Raw genomic sequence first — 20,688 nt, 5'->3', positions numbered from 1 at the left:
TGTTGTTGTGGCCTAGTGTGTGTAATAAATCATGTTTGTAGATCACATCACATCACTTTATTTTCCTTAAAGACCCTTTTCCAGGGTGTTACATAAGGGGTGGGGTTTACGAAATGCAGGAATCAACAGTGCTTGAAAATGATGATGAACATGTTATGGCAGTAATATTATGGGGAAGGCCGTTCCAGTCAGCTGCTGCACGAGAAAAAAATGAGTTGGCAAAAACAGTGGTACGGCCACAAGGACGCAAAACTTGGAAGAGAATGATCGACCGATGCGGTGGGACTTACATTGTGGAAGTGCGCAAATGTATGGTTCTTGTTTTAGTGGTGAATAAAAGAACTTGTGAAACAGGACAAGACTGGCTATGCGACGGCGACTAGAAAGATTAGCTAGACCTGACTACGATTTGAGGGATGATATGCTGACATCGTACTAGTATGAGGAGTGCATGAATCTGATAGCCCTGTTTTGAAAAGATTCGATAGCGTGTGTTAAATATTCTTGATAAGGGCTCCAGATGGGTGATGCGTATTCAAGTTTAGTTCTAATGAATGAGATGTACGCTTGTAGTCTTACGTGTTGTGGGGCTTCCCGTAGGTGATGTTTTAAGAAACCTAGTGTTTTATTAGCAGATGATATCAGGTTAGTCACGTGCAAACGCCAAGATAAATCATTAGAAATGGTGACTCCTAAGTATTTATATGACTGGACGAGGTCAACTGGGGAATTGCAGACTGTGAATTTGAAAACAAGAGGATTTCGACAGCGGGGAAAGGACATGCACTTGCATTTGTTAGAGTTGAGCATCATCATCCACTGGTAGCACCAGTCTTGCACATGGCGCAGGTCTGCCTGAAGGGATTCTTGGTCAGAATGGTTAGTCACTGAGCGATAAATGACGCAATCATCGGCGAATAAGCGGATGTGACAAGAGACATGCTGGGGTAAATCATTAATGTATATGAGGAATAACAAAGGACCGAGAACAGAACCCTGTGGGACGCCAGAGGTTACTGGAAGCGGGTTGGAAAGTTGGTTATTAATGACGACGGACTGAGAGCGATGTGTGAGGAAAGCTTTAATCCATGCAATTATGTTCGGATGTATACTTCAACTGGGAGAGTTTAAGAAGCAAGCGTTGATGAGGTACTTTGTCGAATGCCTTAGCGAAATCTAAGAAAATGGAGTCAGTTTGCAGGTTAGTATCAAGGTTGGCGTGAATATCATGTAGAAAAATGGCTAGTTGAGTTTCGCAGGAGAACCCCTTGCGAAATCCATGCTGTGATGGATGGAAGAAATTATTTGAATCCAAAAATTGCATGATTTGAGAGTAAATGACATGTTCCATGATTTTGCACGGTACACTTGTTAATGAAATGGGGCGATAATTAAGAGGTGAATCAGTACTACCTGATTTGTGGACGGGAACGACCTTTCCCACTTCCCAGTCGTCTGGAATGGTACCTTCGGAGAGTGATTGCGAGAACAATCCTCAAAACCTCAAAGCCTCAAAACTGGCTGCACTTATTTTTGATGCAGCGTTACATGTTCCATGGGTGTGTTCCGGGAACCAAAATTCTGTTACTGCTGTCAATTAAGTTGCCGTATACCCTACAGTGATACGAAGAATTTTTACGCAAATGCCTTTCAAAGAAGGTCCTCCAGCCAGTGGAGCTGGCCAGTTGGTGTGATGTGATGGTTAATCCCCATTCACTTAGTGTGACATACAGGGGGCTGGGAATTGACTGCATAGAGATCATGAATCCAGCGTCAAGGAATATGTTCACTTGACATCGCGGTGCTAGGTGGGCGAGTTTAATGTTTTCAATGATACACATCGCCAGAGTGAGAGAGACTCTTTAATGAAATACAGAGAATTTAGCCGGTGTTTCAATATCGCTGGCATGCTACTCTGCGTAGGGAGGGGAATTTGGGAGATAAAGACTGAAGGAGAGCCGCACATGAGTTGTGCGGCTTCTCATGACAACACAGATGCCTCGAGGGGACTTCAGTGTACTCACTGCGCTTGGCTTCAACAGTCAATGCAAGTGCAGGGCGCTTTCCTGCTTGGTGAAAATTATTTAAACAGAAACGTCGCGCTATGGAAAAAAAAAAAATATTTGCGCTGTCGTTCAGCGCGAGCAATTCGCTGCACGTCTTTGCCGCGCTTATAGCGCTGTGCGCTGCATTCAGTCACCTTAATCCCCGACTGAAAGGTGCGCTGGCGTATGAATTCCTCGTGACTACGAAAATCGGTGCGGGCGCGCGCTCCCGCGTAGAATATGGGCACTGGTTTCGTTGCCCGATCGAGGAAGCTCTGGACGATCGAGCATGCATGCAGCGTCTCCACCTTGCTGAAAGGATGATCGAGGATCGAGGGAAGGCTATGCGTAGTAGAAAAAGTTAATTCCGACTGGCGCAGTTCCTGGCCGGTGTATGCCGCACACAAACATGCGTACGTGTACTGGCTATCAGATAGGCAGATCTGCCCTGATAGCGGGCGGGTTCACTGCACGCGGTGCGCAGCATATGCATAACGGAAAGGTCGAACCTAATCAGTTTTGAGTATGAAGTATGATCGACGTACGTACCGATACCACATTTGCTCTACTTTTTGCGCGCAACGCGCACAAACGCGTTAAGCTAGAATTAATTGTGCAGCTATAGCACCTTTTAAAAATTCATTCGCCTCAATATATGGTTCTCCCTAGATTAAAATTAACTGCGCAGCTAACACACATTTTTTTTTCACCTGGCCGTAGTTTATGCCGTGCGCCTGGAATCGTCTGCGCCGAGGACGAGTGAAGAAAAGTCAGCAAAGCCAGCGCGGCCGGCCGTCTTTGCATGGGTGGCCATATATATGCTTCGCACGAAACGCAGAAGTACTTCAGTTATGCGAACCGCTTGGTTGTACGCATCAGTTTTCAAGTTCACTACGAGACAACGTTTACCGTACAATATTGATATATGATATGTGTACATCTTTGCCGAAAATGAGCCAGGATCGAGTGAAGCCGGCCGGATGATCCTTGAAAGCTAAGCATATGATCGAGAGCGATTCATGGCCTCCGTGCAAAGAATTTTCAGGCACTATCGGAAGGGCGCGCAGCTCATTAATGCGTGCTTGCAAGAATCATGCAATTTGCACGAATATTGTATATATGTTTGAGCATACGTACGTGTGTTTCAGATATGTCCCCGCTAATTTCGTAAGCTGCTTTCTGGCCAAATAAATCTCCACCGGTGAGCGGTTGTGCTGGTACTACAAGATGTGTGCTACACAAACCGATTAAAACGTACAATTAAGCTTCTTGCCAGTATTATAACTTTCCCGAAGCGATTCGCAGCTATACCGGTGACGGTCGAAGCTAACGTCGCCCGCAGACAGAGCAGCGCTGCATGCAGATTTCTGCAGGACCGTCAGAGCCACGCCGACCGGTAAACAGAGCTGCTAATGGAGATGCCTTCAGCACCATCAGAGTCGTGCCGGTACAAACAGACGTGCTGACGGAGATCCCTTCAGCACCTTCAGAGACGCGCCGGTGCAAACAGAGCTGCTGACGGAGATGCCTTCAGCACCGTCAGAGTCGTGCCGGTACAAACAGAACTGCTGACGGAGATGCCTTCAAGACCGTCAGAGCCGCGCCGGTGCCAACAGAGCTGCTAATGGAGATGCCTTCAGCCCCGTCAGAGTCGCGCCATTGCAAACAGAGCATCCATGCAGATTCCTTCAGGTCCATCAGGTGCATGTAGAGGTGACAGTCAAGAATCCTGTTGGCTCCCTGAAGGAACTTTGAAGGATTTTTTGACCGGGTACCGTCTGCTGAGCCGGACTGCCACTCGCCAGCTCGCCATGCGAACTTACTTTGCACCGTCGTAAACAGACGACGAAGCAGACGTTGCCCGCTGCGAGGAAATGGCCTTGGCAGCGCTTTCGCTCGCACCTGCATGACCCTTCAAGGCGTTTTAATGCACATCAGTGCAACGAACCAGTGTCTGCACGAGCCAAAGAGAATTTAAAGCAATGTTACGACTTTTACAAATCTACAACTGAACATTAGAGAGTTTTAGTATTGCGGGCTCTGCGTAATTGCGTGCATAGCGGAACAGCGGGTTCAGAGTGCGCATGCGCAGAACGCTAATGGGGAAATAGCGTTAGCGTACGAACGCAATCGGCAGTTGCGGCTTTTGCGCCCTTAGCGTGAAAACATGGCGGCGTCCTTCCAAGCGAGAGCCACCCGCTTCAGCCAATTCAGCAGTCATTGCGATTCCGGTCGACATGTTTACCAGCAACTACTGGTGTTGTTGCATTTCGCTATAACTTACCTTGCTTCGGCAATGAAGTTTAAGCTGCAATTCAGCCTAGTTTTTGAGATACGCTCTCGATTCTGGAGCGCGCAAGCCTAATGGGACCTACAGCTGCACTGCTACCGTCTGCAACTGCCCGAAACGCAGCCGAAACCTAGCACAACCGTCCGGAACGAATCAAAAATAGATTTGGAGCTTTTTCGCGGTGTTTTATAGACTTAAATGAAGTAAAGCGAGTTTATATTAAATTTGCAAATGTTTTTTGAACATTACACGTCATGTGATGGCAAATATTCTTGCTATCGAAGATACGAAACTACTGCTGCTAGTGAATCAGCAGTGGTAAATTGTCGCTTTTCAGAGTGAATGAAAGCACCGCCGACGAAAGTTCCGGCGGCGTTTTGCGTTTCTGCGAGCAACTGTAGGCACTTTTTTAGGCCCCGCCCTAATGCGACATGTCGCAAAAGGCGACACTGGGAGAATACCACCCCAAATCAGCCTCCTTGCTGCGCTGTATCTTTGCTGCAGACACCCGCGCCACGGTCCGCGCAGACGCGCGCACTAAAACATCCCAGCACCAAAACATGAGGGAGCGACTCGGAGTGCGAAAAACGGGGAGCGGCTTCATGAGCACTTGGCTTGCGAAGGCTGGCCGCGTGGCATCGCGCTCCCTCGCGAGATTTTTTACGGCAAAATCCCTATTGGCCTCATAAGCTGGAAATCCCGTGTGCGGTTCAGACTCTGAAGTTAGTGACGTGATGCGGAAAATGGCGGGGAACAAACGAGTCCTTGAATGAGAGTGGCCTTGGCCAACCTGGAGAAATTAAATAAATATTTCCGCGACTTGGTCCCGCGGCGGCGCGAACAGATCAGCTTGCTGGCCACTGCACGAGGGCACTGCGCTATCGCCGCAGCCGATCCCGCCTCGTGCTAAACTGCTACACAATCTCCCGCTGTTTATTGAGTCTGCACGTCTTCATCAACTTCCATCTGTGCGCAAGTCGCTAAAGGAGAGAAACACGCCTTCAACCGCGCTTATCGGGTACATGGCGTTAACCTGCAAAAACCTGCTTTCGCCCAATATCTCGGGGATAACAATTATTGTGGGGTCCTCCGCTACGGCACATCGTTCTCTCTTTCCTCTTTCGCTTCCCCCCTCCCTCACCAAAAAAAAAAAAGAAACTGCGCGCAGTGAGCACGGGCGAGTGGGTTATACGTTGTTCAGGCTAGGAGGGCGGAGTGATGGAAGGGGGAAGTTGGATCCCACACCCCACGACAGGGGGACAGAGACAACAAATGCCTGTGTCTTCCCCTTTCTTGTCTAGCTTCTGCCCGATCTCGGTGACTTCCCCACAATGTAACACGGTCTTACTCGAGTATGCACACGCTCTGCTCCGCATTGACCGTGAGCGCGGCAGGTCATGACGTCACTCAGGCTGCTCCATTATGGCCTTCGCTTCCGGGTGAAGGAGCGTGGAGTCCATTACTTCTAATTACAATTTCTAGCTGAAATGTGTGATAAGAGAATACTTCTTTCTTAAGCTCGTATAATAACGTCGTTGTTAGTAGCGGCAATGTAAAACCACGATTCCTTGCTAGACCATGTTATGACCCCTTTAAGGTCCCATAACCATGCAGCAGAAATTGAGAGGTCGTGGTGCAAGTATTAGTTTATTTAAATGTATCAAGTCAAAATAGGACATGAGGGCACAGTGGGTATGAAATGCGATTGGGACCGCTTTGGTTACCGCCATTCACAACAAAGAAACGAAGGAAAAATTGTCTTATTTTTCAGATTGTATAACTCTAAAGCGGCTTTTTTTACTTTGTACGGGACAGATTTATGCCGCTCTCTCCTGTTCACATTGTGTTATGTACCTGTTGTGTCCCCTTATTGCTTTTGTGTGTGTGCGCCCCCGCGTCCTCCTCCTAACGACAGTTCGCATCCTCCTCCTAACGACCACTCAATCCTCCTCCTAACGACCGCTTGCCCCTCGTCGCACGCTGTCGCCGGATGCCCCCCCATGGTGCGCCCCGCACCCTCCTCCTGTTCTGGGAAGCCACTCCCTGCCGTGGACGCTTCTCCACTCCCTCCTTTCTTCGGGCGGCCAGTTCGGCTCCTGCCTCGGTCGACGCTGGTCGCACCCTCATCGGCTTTAAATAAACGAAGTCTAAAAGTACCGTGTGCGTCTTTCGCTGCATTCAACACAGCGACCGGACACGACAGTGGCGACGAGAAAGTGGATTCGACCCGCGCTACGCAACGCTATTGACAAGCCATGGCTACGCGAGGGTTTCCCAATCAGATACCAGAGTTCAACGGCTCATCGTGGTCATCGTGGGTTGGACGCCTTCAGTTCTACTTTGAAGCTAACAACATCACAGACCCAGCCTTGAAGAGGGCCAACCTGCTGACGCTGTGCGGGGAGCAGACCTACGATACTGTCTGCGCCCTTATTCAGCCAAGCACACCAGCGGCAGTGTCTTACGACGACATCGTAAAAGCGCTGCAAAAGCACTACGACCCAAGGCCATCCGAGGTCTACAGCCGGGCTCGCTTCCAACGACGAGATCAACTGGGAGGAGAAACTGTGAGCGCCTACGTAGCCGCGCTCAAGAAGCTCGCTGCCGACTGCAATTTTGGAACGCTGTCGACAACAGCTACCGGGCAGGAGGGAGACGCAGCTTCTTTTGCTAACACCACCATGCTTCCCTTGGACGTGATGTTACGCGACAGATTTGTGTGCGGACTGAGTGACGAGTCACTGCAGCAGCGCCTGTTCGCTGAGAAGGACCTCACATTCAGCAAAGCTTACGACATCGCCGTTCGAGCGGAGAGCGCCGGTCACCAGCAGAGAGGGATTCGCCGGAACACCGAGCCGGTACACCAGACAAGCAACCAGGTGCGCAAGCCTTCTGTTGTTGTTAAATCGGTCAAAAAGGCACAACGCTGCTGGCGGTGTGACGACCAACACAACCCCCAGGGATGTCGATTCCAGTCAGCCACGTGTAATTTTTGCCACAAGCGAGGGCATATCGAAAGAGCATGCATTACGAAACGGAGACTTGCCAAGATAAAGTCACCTTCCCAGCCTAATCACAGCGTCAACGCCTCAGAGAATACGCCGCTATCTGATCTCCATGGAACAACATCAGCAACACCATCTGTGTTGTACGACCTGAACACCATGAATCTCGGCACGCGACCGAAGATTTTTACAGAAGTAAGCGTACATCACCAGCTGATTAAGTTCGAGGTGGACTCCGGCGCAGCCTGTACTCTGATCAGTGAGGACACGTTCCGAACTTCATGGCCATCTGACGCACCCGCCCTGCAACAAGACGACACGCACCTGCGAACGTGGTCAGGACAGAATCTGCCACTATTGGGCTCTGCCAACGTGCAGGTTAACTACAACGGCCAGACCCATACGCTACCTCTGCTTGTTGTGAAGGGCACAGGATCAAGCCTTCTAGGGAGAAACTGGTTTTCTCCACTAGGCGTGATGATATGCGGCATACACCAGACGCCGAGCCAGAACATGGTTGGTAAACATCAAAACGCCGATGCGCTAAGCCGTCTGCCACTAGACGCAACTGTTGACGAACCATTTCCACCAGGAGACGTTCTGATGTTCGAAGCACTGCCAGAACCTCCGCTTACAGCAGGCACAGTTGCAGCATCTACGCAGAAGTGCGCAGCTCTCCGGCTAGTTTACACAGCTGTTCAACAAGGCAACGTGCATAAACTCAAAGGGGACAACTTCGACGCTTACCGCAGGCGAGCTACAGAGTTGAGCACCCATCGCGGCTGCATCATATTTGGGTCCCGAGTTGTGATGCCGAGAGAACTACGCGCACAAGCTATGTCTCTCATCCACGCCGGACATCGGGGCATCGTTGCAATGAAAAAGTGTGCCAGAAGCTACATGTGGTGGCCTGGCATTGACAACGACATCGAAACAGTGGTGCGAGAATGCAAGCCTTGCCAGAGCAGCCGGAGCGCCCCGCCGAAAGCTCCTGTCCCAGAATCGGAAAAGCCAGACACACCATGGCACACACTGCACATTGATTTTGCAGGACCAATTGAGGGCTGCACTTTCCTTGTGGTCGTAGATGCCTACACAAAGTGGCTTGAGATAAGGCAAATGGGACAGACGACTTCGGCAGCAGTCATTGACAACCTCCGATCACTATTTGCAACGTTCGGCCTGCCGCGCAAGGTAGTGTCGGACAACGGAACACCGTTTGTGTCTGCGGAGATCCTCAAGTTTTATCGCGACAACGGGATCTCATCAGTTACATCGGCCCCCTACCACCCAGCGACAAACGGACAAGCCGAGCGCTACGTAGCCGAGCTAAAACGCGCCCTTGAAAGAGATCAGACAGGCTCGCTGCAGCGCCGCCTTGCGCGCTTTCTCTTCAAGCAGCACACGACGGTTCAGAGCACAACAGGCGAGACCCCCTCGAAAATGATGTTCGAGCGTGAAATGCGAACCCAGCTCACAGCCATCCTCCCCGAGCCAAAGGCAGAGACGTTCCGGGAAGAAAAAGCAATTCCGCGCTGCGGCACGCTTAATGAGGGGCAGCGCGTCCTCGCCCGACAGTTTCTGAAAAAGCCACGCTGGGAGGAAGCTACAATTGTCAGACGCATAGGCCTGCGCTCTTGGCTCGTCAACATACATGGCACAGTAGCACGCCGACATCTCAACCAGCTGCGTAGATTTACGACGCCGTCTGAGAGCTGTCCGCCAGCGGAGAGAACACGTGCACCATTTTCCCACATAGCCTGGCACCTCTTCCCGGAAGAAGAGACTTCGCCCAGGACAGACCCAGGAGACACAGCGAACAACAGCCAGCCTACAAGTGTTTCTCCCCCGAGCGCACAAAGCCAGCGCGCCTCCACGCGTGAGCGCCGACCCCCTGCACGATACCAGGCAACTTTCTAAGGGGGAAGGAAGTGTTGTGTCCCCTTATTGCTTTTGTGTGTGTGCGCCCCCGCGTCCTCCTCCTAACGACAGTTCGCATCCTCCTCCTAACGACCACTCAATCCTCCTCCTAACGACCGCTTGCCCCTCGTCGCACGCTGTCGCCGGATGCCCCCCCACGGTGCGCCCCGCACCCTCCTCCTGTTCTGGGAAGCCACTCCCTGCCGTGGACGCTTCTCCACTCCCTCCTTTCTTCGGGCGGCCAGTTCGGCTCCTGCCTCGGTCGACGCTGGTCGCACCCTCATCGGCTTTAAATAAACGAAGTCTAAAAGTACCGTGTGCGTCTTTCGCTGCATTCAACACAGCGACCGGACACGACAGTACCATTCCTCCTAGTTCTTGTCGCAGACAGGCGAGTGCTAGAGCTGATAATACGTCATGTGAAGAACATGCATGTTTAAAACTTGCAGAGCCTTCCTGAATGGCGACTGTAGTCAAAATGAAAGCTTTCCACGTATCTTGAGCTCCTTCTACTGCCGAGCTTCATAAGGCGCTGCAGTAGAGACTAGCGCGGATTGCAGCCCGTCAGTGTGTTTATCAGGCACGATACACAGTGCACCTGGCTCGGGCCTGTTTACAAACAAGGAGTTCACAGTTGACGAGTTCATAAAATGGAGAATAACCTGTAGTCTCTGCATCTGGAACAAATGCTATTCCGTACAGGCAACAAGAAGTACCACCTCATCCAAAACCCTACGCGGCGTGGATATCGATCTGCAGAACAGCAAGCAGAACTTATTTATGAGAGCTGCACCGAATAAGCGTTCTCCAGAAAAAGCAGCCGAACACACTGCATTGTTGCCAGAGTTGACGGTGCGCCACATGTGTTGCACGTAGGCTGGTGCACGAGTTGCAGTGTGCACGCCCCGGTCGCTTCTAGCTGCTCGCTGCTGATGCTCACAGGAGGAAGGGAGCGGCAAAAAATGAAATAAAAGCGCGAGCTCAGGGGTCCATCTATTTGTACCATCCCTCTGCTTCGGTTGCTTTTCGTCATCTATATTGCCATTGCCTGGCTCCACTGCAACATTCACCATCTATGATAGCGAAAATTTCCATTTCCCAGTTCACCGAAAAACTAATCCAAGATTTCGTCTGATTATGAATTATCATGTCACCAGTCTAAAACTACTGATGAGTGGTGGATCCGCAAATAATACAAGGAGGTTTTTCTAGAAATATTACCCATATCATAACCAAATGACTAAATCTATGTAACTAAACAAATTATCACTCGGCTCTCAGTCCCCAGTGGCTGCGAAGCAATGGATCAAAGCGGCGGAGGGACCTGTGACGCAGCGGAGGGTGCTAAGAATCTCTGGCACCGGACAGACCCCCATTAGAAACTGAACCTGCCAACGTTTAACGCTGGAACCATATCCAGTGAGGCTGTTCTAGGGTTTAGTGAGGTTAGGAGGGCAGATAGGGGGTGTGCCCTATCTGTCTATCTAAAGGGCGAATGCGCATCATTCTGTCATGGATTAACGGACAGACGAGAACTAGGCGTGGGATTCCTCATCAACCGGCATATAGCTGGCTTCATCGAGGAAGTCTATAGTATTAACAACAGGGCGGCAGTTATTGTAATGGGGCATAATAAACAGTACAAACTGAAGGTGGTACAAGCTTACGCGTTTACATCCAGCCATGATGACTGGATCGTCGAAAGCTTTTATGAAGACGTGGAATCAGCAATGAGCAAAGTAAAAACACAGTAAACTGTATTGATGAGTGATTCCAATGCCAAGGTAGGAAAGGAGCGGGTTGGAGACCAGGCGGTAGGAGACTATGGCACAGGTTCAAGGAACAGCATGGGGGAGTTATTAGTAGAGTTCTCAGAAAGAAATAATTTACCGATCACGAATGCCTTCTTTCGCAAACGAGAGCAGCGGAAGTGGACGTGTAAGAACCCCAGTGGTGGAAGTAAAAATGAAATAGACTTCATACTGTGCGCTCACCCTGGCATTGTGCAGGATAGGGAGGCCCTCGGAGAGGTGCGTTGTTGCGACCAAAGGACGGTAAGCTTTCGAATTAGCCTTGACTTCAAGAAGTAATGGAAGAAACTACTGAGGTAGAAGCCAATCAACGAGTTAAAGGCGAGAGGGAAAGCACAGGAATTGAGGATCTCGCTGCAGAACATATTTCCAGCTTTAACTGAGGACGATGACCTTTATGTTCGAGCAATGAACGATAACCTCACAGCTATCATTAAGGGGTGCAGAGTAGAAGTAGGCGGTAGCATGGCTCGACAGGATACCAGCAAGCTCCCTCAGGATACGAATGATCTTATCAAGAAATGCCAAAGCTTGAAAGTTGAAACCCCACAGACAGAGTAGAACTGGCAAAGCTATCAAAGTTAACCAATAGGCGCAAGGTAACCGACGTAAGGAAGTTTAATATGAGAGAATGGATCATGCACTAAAGAACGGAGGTTGCCTAAAAGCGCTGAAGAATAAACTAGGCATAGCCAAAATCAGATGTATGCTTCAAGAGACAAAGAGAGCAATGTCATTAGCAATATGGATAAGGTAGTTAAAATAGCCGAAGAGTTCTACACACATCTATACAGTAGCCAGTGCAATCAGAACGTTAATGAGAGAGACAATGGCGCAGAGCAATGGGACCTCCCGCCAGTAACGAAAGAGGAAGTAAAGAAAGCCTAAGGAGCAATGCCAAGGCGGAAAGCAGCTAGTGCGGATCAGGTAACAGCAGATTTGTTGAAGGACGGAGGATAGATTGTGCTAGAAATATTAGCCACCCTGTTATACGCAACTACTTATGACCTCGGGCGCACCAAAAGCTTCTTAGATCATGTTAATCCATAAGACAGGAGACACCAAGGGCTTTAAAAATGGCAGGCCGATCAGCTTACTGTCTGTTGTCTATAAGGTATTTACTAATGTAATCGCTAATAGAGTCACCACAACTTTAGACTTCAATCAACCAAATGACCAGGCAGACCTTCGTAACGGATACTGTACAATAGGCCATAGTCACACCGTACAGATAATCACACTATCAATCAGGTGATACAGAAATGAGCAGCATATAAATAGCTCCTGTATGTAGCGTTCATAGATTACGAGAAATCATTCGACTCAGTTGAAACCTCAGCAGTCATGCAGGCATTGCGGAATCGGAGTGTAGAAGAGCCTGATACGAAAAAATTGGAAAATAGCTACAATGGCTTCATAGCTACCATAGTCCTCCATAACGTCACCAATCAAATTCCAAAAAAGAAAGGGCGAAAGGCAGGGGAACACGATCTCGCCAATAGTATTCCGTTGCTTTTCAGAGGAGGGAACAAACGCGTATTAGTGACATCCTAGTGGAAATCACGATCAAGAAATGGGCTTGGGCAGGGCCTGTAACTCGTAGGCAAGATAACCGATGGTCCTTAAGGGTAACGTACTGGATTCCACGAGAAGGCAAGCGTAGCAGGGGGCGGCAGAAAGTTAGATGGGCGGATGAGGTTCAGAAGTTTGCGGGGACAGGGTTGACGCAGCTGGCATAGCACGGGGTTAATTAGAAAGGTATGGTAGAGACCTTTGCCCTGTAGTGGGCGTAGTCAGGCTGATGATGATGATAAATGGCCGCCACTTGCAACCGTTGAGTCCCGGTGGTGTCAAAATGGCACATGTATTAAACGTGGTGCAGCGGGACCTCTACGCATACAACTCAATAATATTTGCTACGCGGATATGAGCTTGGAAAGGAGTCACAAAACATGCAAAGATGTGAGCGAGGAAGAAGAAATGATTAGTAAGATAGAAAATCAACCAACTTGCTACACCTCGGCTTCTTCAGCCATGCCTGCCATGCTGCTGCTGCTTCTTCCTTAGAGCACAGAGCTCAGTGGAAATGCGAGAACAGTGATGCCGATAGAAACAGGAATCATTGAGGAACTATCCTAGCAGAACTATGGGCATTTTCGCCCTTTATTGATGCACTAGCGGTACTTTTATGTGAAATGACGCGACAAGAGCCGAAAGGGTTATGTCGTATTGCATTGCCACACATGTAGCACGGAGGAAGGTGCAAGAATATCTGGATAGACTGGCATTGGAGACTGGGCCTGCTACGTTTAACGCAAGGACTTTGTTCGGTTAGGCTAGCCTAGCTGATCTTTTTGTGAAGCTCTTAGACATTACTTATTGCGCTAAAGTAGCCGGGATAGTTGGTACGTATATTCATGGCCATTTAGCGCCAAAGGCTACTCTAATACGGGAGCATGCAAGAACGCTTTGGTAAGCGAGACGGTCTGCATTGTCCAGTCACCGAGATGTCTTGCGTACCGCTTTCTGAAGAGACAGCTGCATTTTTCAAGCATCGTGACTTTGTGGCACGCGAAACACTAATGAGTACTTTATCAATAAGTCTGGCGAGATGTGTGAGGAGCCCCTCTCATGTTATCAAGCAATGAAGTTGCTTTCTTGGATAACACGTGACGTGTGCGTGTTCTCAGCGTAGCATATTAAATTTCTGATGAAAACCTAAGTTGAGTGACAGCGCTTGTGTAGTCTCTGCTTTGTCTTTGTAAAGCACTTGAGCCCCAAATTAAATGTGGTGTCAGAGGGCTCCATAAACGTGACGAGGCGTATTGTGTTATACGGCGCGGATACGTGTTACTGCGGCTAACCAGAAAAGGATATATGCATCAGAGATAATTAAGAACGCCTCAGGAATCTCCAGTTAACTGATGGCTTTGCTTGATAACCCGAGGGAGGAATCTCAGCAAATTACTAATGCCCTGAACAAGGCAAGTACTGGCAGCAAGCGCCAACTTTGCTCACTGCAGAAGGAGGTAGACGCTTAAGGTGAACACGCCAATGCATGGCCGCGCGCTTCGAAGCGCCGGTGCGTTCGAAACGGCCGCGCATCCAAGGAACGCTGAACATGCACAAAGGAACACGGAAGTGCTGCTTCGCGTAGTCTACCACGTCCGCGCACACACGAGTTCACCCTAAACACGGATCATGCACGCGGTAATGTCGGCAGCCACTGTACAGCATGTAGGAAACCGCTCACGCTTCGCATACAAAGCGCGTTGGGAGAGCGAGAAGCTCCCGTGGGCGGAATACCCCCGACGACGGCTGTCCACTTCTCTTGCAGCATTCACACACACATGTATCGACGGGCAGTGCACATGTCCACAAGGTAATTTTTGTGCGTACGCGAAATTCCAGAAGTTTTCCAGCCCTGAAACCCCACATGTAGAAGTGATATAGTAAAAAAAAAACATGACGTGTGCATTAGCTCAAACACACCAAACAGCTGCCCGCAGCTAAAAAAAAACGGCAGCGTCAGCGGCTAACCCTTATGACCATAACACTCGAAGGCTCTCCTGAACTCCACGAGTGCCTTGGCGGCGACGTTGCAACGCTGCTCCGCATGTCCGTAGAACTCGCCAATGTGGTTTCCGCTTGAGCACAGGGCATAGCAGGAAGCCACGAAAAAAAGCCTCTCTGCCATGAGGCTCGATTTTGCAGAACGAGTATCAGCGGAGCGTCGGATTAGACCAAGCCTATAGGCCTTCAAGGCGGCTAGAAGGGCTTTTGTGTCGACGTAATGAGGCGACCACTCCGGCAGAGCATCGTCAGTCTCGTTGGCCTCAGTGAGGAAGTAGTCACGGGCCACTTGTTGCTGCTCTTTAGCGGGCGCGTAGAAGAGCTCCCTAAGAACTTCATCAGCAAGCAGCCTCCCAGCACCGCCGTAGCTCACGGCCGGCGGCAGGTCCGGATGGTACAGAGGGAACACGAAGTACTCTTGGGAGGCTGTTAGGGCGCCATGCAGGGTCCATTTGTGGCTCAGCACGGAGCTCGGCTTCAGGATGTTGCTGAGGTCATGCTGTTGCAGCCTCCACTGAACTTTCATCAGTTGCACCCAGGTGTTGAAGAAGCTAGTGCCGGTGGTGGGCTGTGGCAGTACGCTGACAAGATAGTTTTGAACGTCCGACTGAGAGGTTTCGTTCCTGGCGGTCATGCGGAGCATAGCACCGCTGCGACGCATCACGACACCAAGCAGAACGTCTCGGATATCTTGAATCAGTGTGTCGGCTCCTAGATCTTTCGGGAAAAGGCTGAACCAGGCCACGCCTGTCCTGCTTTCAACCTCCATTAGGCAGCGGCGAGAGTGAGATGACCAAGGAAGACCAAGGAGTTGAAGTGTAGCCTCAGCGATTTCCCGGTGCGCCATCCAGCCTACCTCAGTGACTACGCGAAGCCCCAGGCTGAGGGTAAGTGCTTCCCGCGTCTCGGACTTGAGCCCCAGAAGGTACCCAACAGCCCTGAGCAGGCTAGGCTTCTCCGCATGTACCTTGATGTTGTCGGAATAGCGGCGAGCCCAAGGGAAGTGTGCGTCGATGAGGAGAGCCCAGCGGTTGGTGGGGAAACCGGGAGTCACGGCCTCACTGAAGTTCTGAATAGACAGCCGCAGCATCTTCTGTTCTGCGTCTGCAATGGCAGGTGCCAACGCTTCTAGAGTAAGCATATCCATTTTCTGGATTGTAGAGGCCAATTCGGAGGTTCGCAACTCGGAAACGCCGAAAAGAGCCAGCATGTTCTGGACGTAATCTTGGTAGCGTAGAGAGGGCCCGGTTCCCCTGCGCTGACCGGCGAACGTCCGCATTAACGCGACCCAGGCTCCAAACATGGCGCTGCTTCCAATCTTCAGTAAGGGGTTTCCCGTCCTGGCTTGATATGGGGCAAAATCAAGGGTCACCTGGAACCATAGGTGGATGTTCCAATTTCCGGAGAGGTCAAACAAAATATCTAGCAGGTCTTCGGTTGATGTCATCGGCCATGGGAGGTGGTGTTCTGCCATGAACGTTTTGAGTTCGTAAAAACCGTTTTTAGATTGTCTTATGCATGACATGACCAAAGCGGCTACCTTTTCTTCGGCGTTCCGTGCTGATCTTGTTGAGGTGCCGGGACTTCCGGCGTACCGGGGAGCCCAGTTAAGAGAATTCAATGCATGAGTGTACATTTCGTCTTCGGCGACATCGAGAATGGAGACCATATGATTGTTCTGCCTCCAGCCGTCACACACAAATCGATAGAAGTTGTCACAAGGGTCTCTAGACCAGTTCAGGGAAGATTGTATGCCAGCCTTGTACCTCTTGCACGCCGTACTATCGCAGCCGGGGAAGAGGGGCAGATCAGCGGGGTCGGTGTGCAGTATTGGGGCAGTGGAGCGGAAAAAGTCGCCGTCCGGAACGCTAATCCACTGCGTAACCGCCAGATAGATGATTGGAGTGGCGACGAAGACAAGTGCGGTTCCTATTAGGGCGATCTTAATCCACAGCCTCAGAGCGCAGTTTGCTTGGCTGGCGAACACTTCAAGACCGCCTTGACCCTGCGCGTGAGAAAAACAAAAAGTGTAAATTTTTACTGCCTCATCACAGCACCCGCGATAGAGTAGTGGTGCGGGCAAGGAACTTCATCTGATTTATTAAAACGCCTCAAATTGTGCTCTGCCCTGTCTCATCACAGCTTTGAACTAATCGAACATCCTCTTAATTGATTCGTCGAATGAATCCAATGGCGCATGGGTGCTCAAAGTTATTTAAAACAGCCGAATAAATTCGAAATTTCTCGTATACTATCCAAATATTTAGCATGAAGATGAAATAAGGCAAGCCGTAGTTTTCTTCGTCGACTTTTTCAAGGGAAGGGCCCACTCCTACGCCTCACAGCGCTCTAGCGCCATCTTTCTGCGCGGGAGCCACAGTTACCGCGACACGGTCGATTTCATTCGCGGTTTCATAATGCTCATACATGGCCTCCAAGATTAGGTGACGCAGCAGGGCTCAGGCAGGTTTAGCAGACCCTGCTTTGAGGCCCGACCTCGGAGGTCATGGCTCAAACGTTGCTCTAGCTCGTCTCGTCTACTGAGTTGTGGCGCTGTCATCAGTAGCAAAAGGTAATTTTCCTATATCTATATTATAACGATCGCTTATTATACTGGCTTCGTGCAGTCTGACCCTCATTGGAGATCAGCTTTGAATATTGGGCAGCTATGGCTACTCCACAAGTTAGAGGCGTACCGCATCTGCCGTCAGCACTTTGGTGTTTCGCACGATTATTCCTTTTCTACGATTATTCGCACTAGCAGCGAACATTTGTAATAATATTCGAATCGTATTCGATTAGGTTCTATCACAATTCAATTCATATTCTGTTCAGTTTTTAGCAATACTATTTTTATTCGATTTGGTTTTGAAAAGTACTATTTGCACCCCCCCCCCCCCCTTATAGTAGGATATAACTTAAAAAAACAGTAGCTGTTGACAGTGGGCCATGGTACGAGGCGTCCTGTATTTCAACAGGAAATGTAATCAGGTTTTTAATGTTGGACTTTATTAAAGAAGGCGTCCATCAGAATTCTACAGCTTGATAAATTTTTTTGTGATTAGATTCTTATCTCGGTAACAAGAAAGTCTTTGACAACGGACTACTTTTTTGTCGGGAAGGAATTATGTGCGACGGTCCTGAATGTGGGCGGAGTTTCACTGCAGACTTAATTTGTATTCGACTATACTTACCTTATTTAGACCTTTGGGCAACATTTGAAATATAATAATGGGGCAAAGGGGAAAATGAGGAGGGTATGATCCTATTTCCACAAAATATTTCTTAAACATTCTTCCCCAGAAAATGGGGCATAGTGCGATTTTGCCACTTAGAGAATTTCCCGCTTTGGAAAAGGGGAAGGGAAGCGGACACCCCTCCCAACCCTTTCTTCTTAATTCCACCCCTAGGGTTTTGCTAAAGGCGGACTCAATGGGAGTCAAAAGGCTATACGTTTTTCGGATCGTCTCTTCCGGGTTCTAAAAAAACCTGGAGAAATTCGAAAAGTAGTCCAAGAATAAGCATTATGTGTCCTGGACAGTAAAGTGTTCATTCAATAAAACCTGAATGCTTATATGGACAGCACAAGATTTCCGCACTCTGGGGCGTTCCGACGGCGTCCCTATACTCGTCAACTTCGTTTCGAACATAAAGAATACACGACTGCACTGTGACGATTATTAAGTTGCTTCGCCTCCCGCCTTTTCGTCGATATCGTTCCCTACCAAACGAAGGCTTAAAACGGCATCCGCTGCCGGGCGTCGCCGAGCATGCTTTCCTTGTCCGGAAATCCCCAACTCGCACCGTCTTGTAATCCCTACGTGGGCGAAGTGACCCGTCACTTATTCGCGGTCAACCGCACAATGCACGCCGGAGGAGCTAGAAATATAAACTCTTAGGGGAACGTCGGTGCATCGTTTGAATGCGTTAGCAGCCGAACGGTCGTTATATTCGAGGTTTACACACTAAAGTTCGTTATATCCGAGGTCAGCACATTAGGGTTTTTTATATCCGACGTTAACACCCGAAAGGTCATTATAGCCGAGGCGGCGTACTGTTCCCACCTGCCCACCTGGTTGTGGGCAACCTGCTCTCCCAGGATACCGGGAGACGGCGGTCGCCATTTCCGCTCGCACAGACTCGTCCAATGCTCACGCATTAACAGCCTCGAGTGCCCTGACACGTGAGAAGAGATGCTGCACCACCGAAAGCCCCCACTGGCAAGACCACGTGTTCGTTATTCTCGGGACCTCCCGGTCAATATTATCTCTGTCCAGTGAGAGCGCGGGAGTTTTCATTTAAGTCATATAATGCCGTCACAGCATGGCTCAAAACGAAACTTCTTGGGCTCCAGACTTTTGAGAAAGAGCATACATATACTGTGCGCGAAGTCTTTGCTGAAATGATTTTTTTTTTCGACAAATAGCTTGAAAGCAATCGTAGATTGTGAATTCGATAGACGACGTGAACACATGAGCCAAAATATGTCATTACCTAATTAGGCCCGATAGGGTGCCATATTAAAGCCAATGTTGACTGAGGATCTTTAAAAGAAACAAAACGATCTTAGACCACCACGTTCTTAAGCGCCCGCACACACACTCATACACACAAACACACAAAATCACCTCGAACGATACCCGGCCATCGTCTCATAGACACCGACGGAAATCCCACACTGTAAGAGGAGAGTTGCATCGCACTCTCACAAGAGAAACAAATTTTTGCTTTCATGAGCGAACAAAAGGCTCACGAAGCAGATAATAGGCTTCCACCTTTTAGCTTCGACCGATCGGTTATTACTACTTCTGCTCAGAAATCCTATTCGTTGAGGGAAAACTGTCTTCGCATGCTTTCGCGACGGAATTCACAGTGCCCGGACAAATAAGAAGCATACATCTGAATAACAGGTTGGAAAACTTCGCGCTCAGAAAGTGTGTGAAACTTACTCTACGCAGCTCTGGATACGGTGCCCTGATTAATCGCACATGACGTAAAGTAAGAGATTTCGGGAAAGGCGCAATGCTGCCGCATTGCGCACACTAAGGCAGGCTCTGTAACCGGGAGTTCGATGCGCTTAGAAATGGAGTCTTGCCTGCATTACATACGTACAGCATCGGCAGTGCATGAAGAGATGTTTTCTCGAACCTAGTAGCGTCCATAGCGCACTCGTTACTTCCAGCGCGCCCGTAATGCGTCTTGAGCTGGCCTCTCGTCCGTATGAGCACAGACAACGTAGCCAACAGAAGCAGCATTTGGCTAACCTAGACTTATCCAGAGCAGCGACGACCTGTTCCATACCTCTTCTGCCGTTGGAAGGCCTGGCTGGTCACGCGCAGCGGATGAAGACGCTGCGGCGGCGACGGGGACGTCACCCTGGACAGCGTCCCGGGCCACAGGCAGCCAAGACTTCCATCGGAGACGGATGAGCTCCCGGATGCTGCGACGAGGGGGCAGGGGATACTCCTGCGACATCGTGATGCCCGGGCCACCGCAAAAGGCTTCGAAGTCTGAGTCCTCAGAGCAGGTCGTAGGTCCACTGTGCGCAGCGTTCGGTACCTCGTCGCCTAGCGCGACGTCGCAGAAACCACTCGTTCCGACGGTGGGCATGGCCATGGCTCTCGCTGTGTTGCTCGAACTCGAGTGTGCTGGCTCGCAAGAAATGTCTCTCAAGCCTCTGCTGCTCTTGCCCTGACTCGGTCAGTTGCCGGCACCGTTGCTGCTGCTGCTTCGTGCGCCAGGTACGCGAAGCAGCGCGTGGCGCCTGCGCTCTCGCGATCACCTTCTTTTCTTCGGAGTGAATGGAAAATACTCCTGGCGACATATTCAGCAGTAACAGTGAACTTGAAAACACAGGGTTTAAAAATGATGCCCTTTGTTAACACAAATCTTCAAAAATAAGATAGAAGACAATACAATTAAATGACATCGAAACGAAAACTTAGAATACGAAGCCTCTTTTCGAAAATTTTACAAATTTATCCGCACTGGCATGGGCCAGACGAATCAGTGCAAACACCAGACCGAAGGGAAAGGAGTTATAA

At 49.8% G+C, this 20,688-nt stretch overlaps 1 protein-coding gene across 1 annotated transcript; it reads right to left on the bottom strand.

Moving 5' to 3' along the window:
- Positions 1-14,606: 14,606 nt before the first annotated feature.
- Positions 14,607-20,260, bottom strand: LOC149355644 (uncharacterized). Its single transcript, XM_089576149.1, has 2 exons — positions 19,946-20,260; positions 14,607-16,649 (listed from the first exon to the last, which is right to left on the bottom strand). Exons 1-2 carry the CDS (start codon positions 20,258-20,260, stop codon positions 14,607-14,609), a joined length of 2,358 nt encoding a protein of 785 aa, XP_089432275.1.
- Positions 20,261-20,688: the final 428 nt, after the last annotated feature.

This window comes from Amblyomma mixtum, chromosome 3 (assembly GCF_055824585.1).
Source record: "Amblyomma mixtum isolate Tamu chromosome 3, ASM5582458v1, whole genome shotgun sequence".
Lineage (NCBI taxonomy): Eukaryota > Metazoa > Arthropoda > Arachnida > Ixodida > Ixodidae > Amblyomma > Amblyomma mixtum.
The sequence above is the reverse complement of the archived record's forward strand: the minus strand, read 5'-3'. Positions and strand labels throughout refer to the sequence as shown.

What these genes read in the sequence shown, in the direction of transcription:
- LOC149355644 (XM_089576149.1), bottom strand. Translation starts at nt 20,260, where the DNA reads ATGGCCATGCCCACCGTCGGAACGAGTGGTTTCTGCGACGTCGCGCTA. An exon ending in GCCTTCCAACGGCAGAAGAG is followed by an intron (nt 16,650 to 19,945) that starts GTATGGAACAGG and finishes TCTCACGCGCAG; the next exon opens with GGTCAAGGCGGTCTTGAAGT.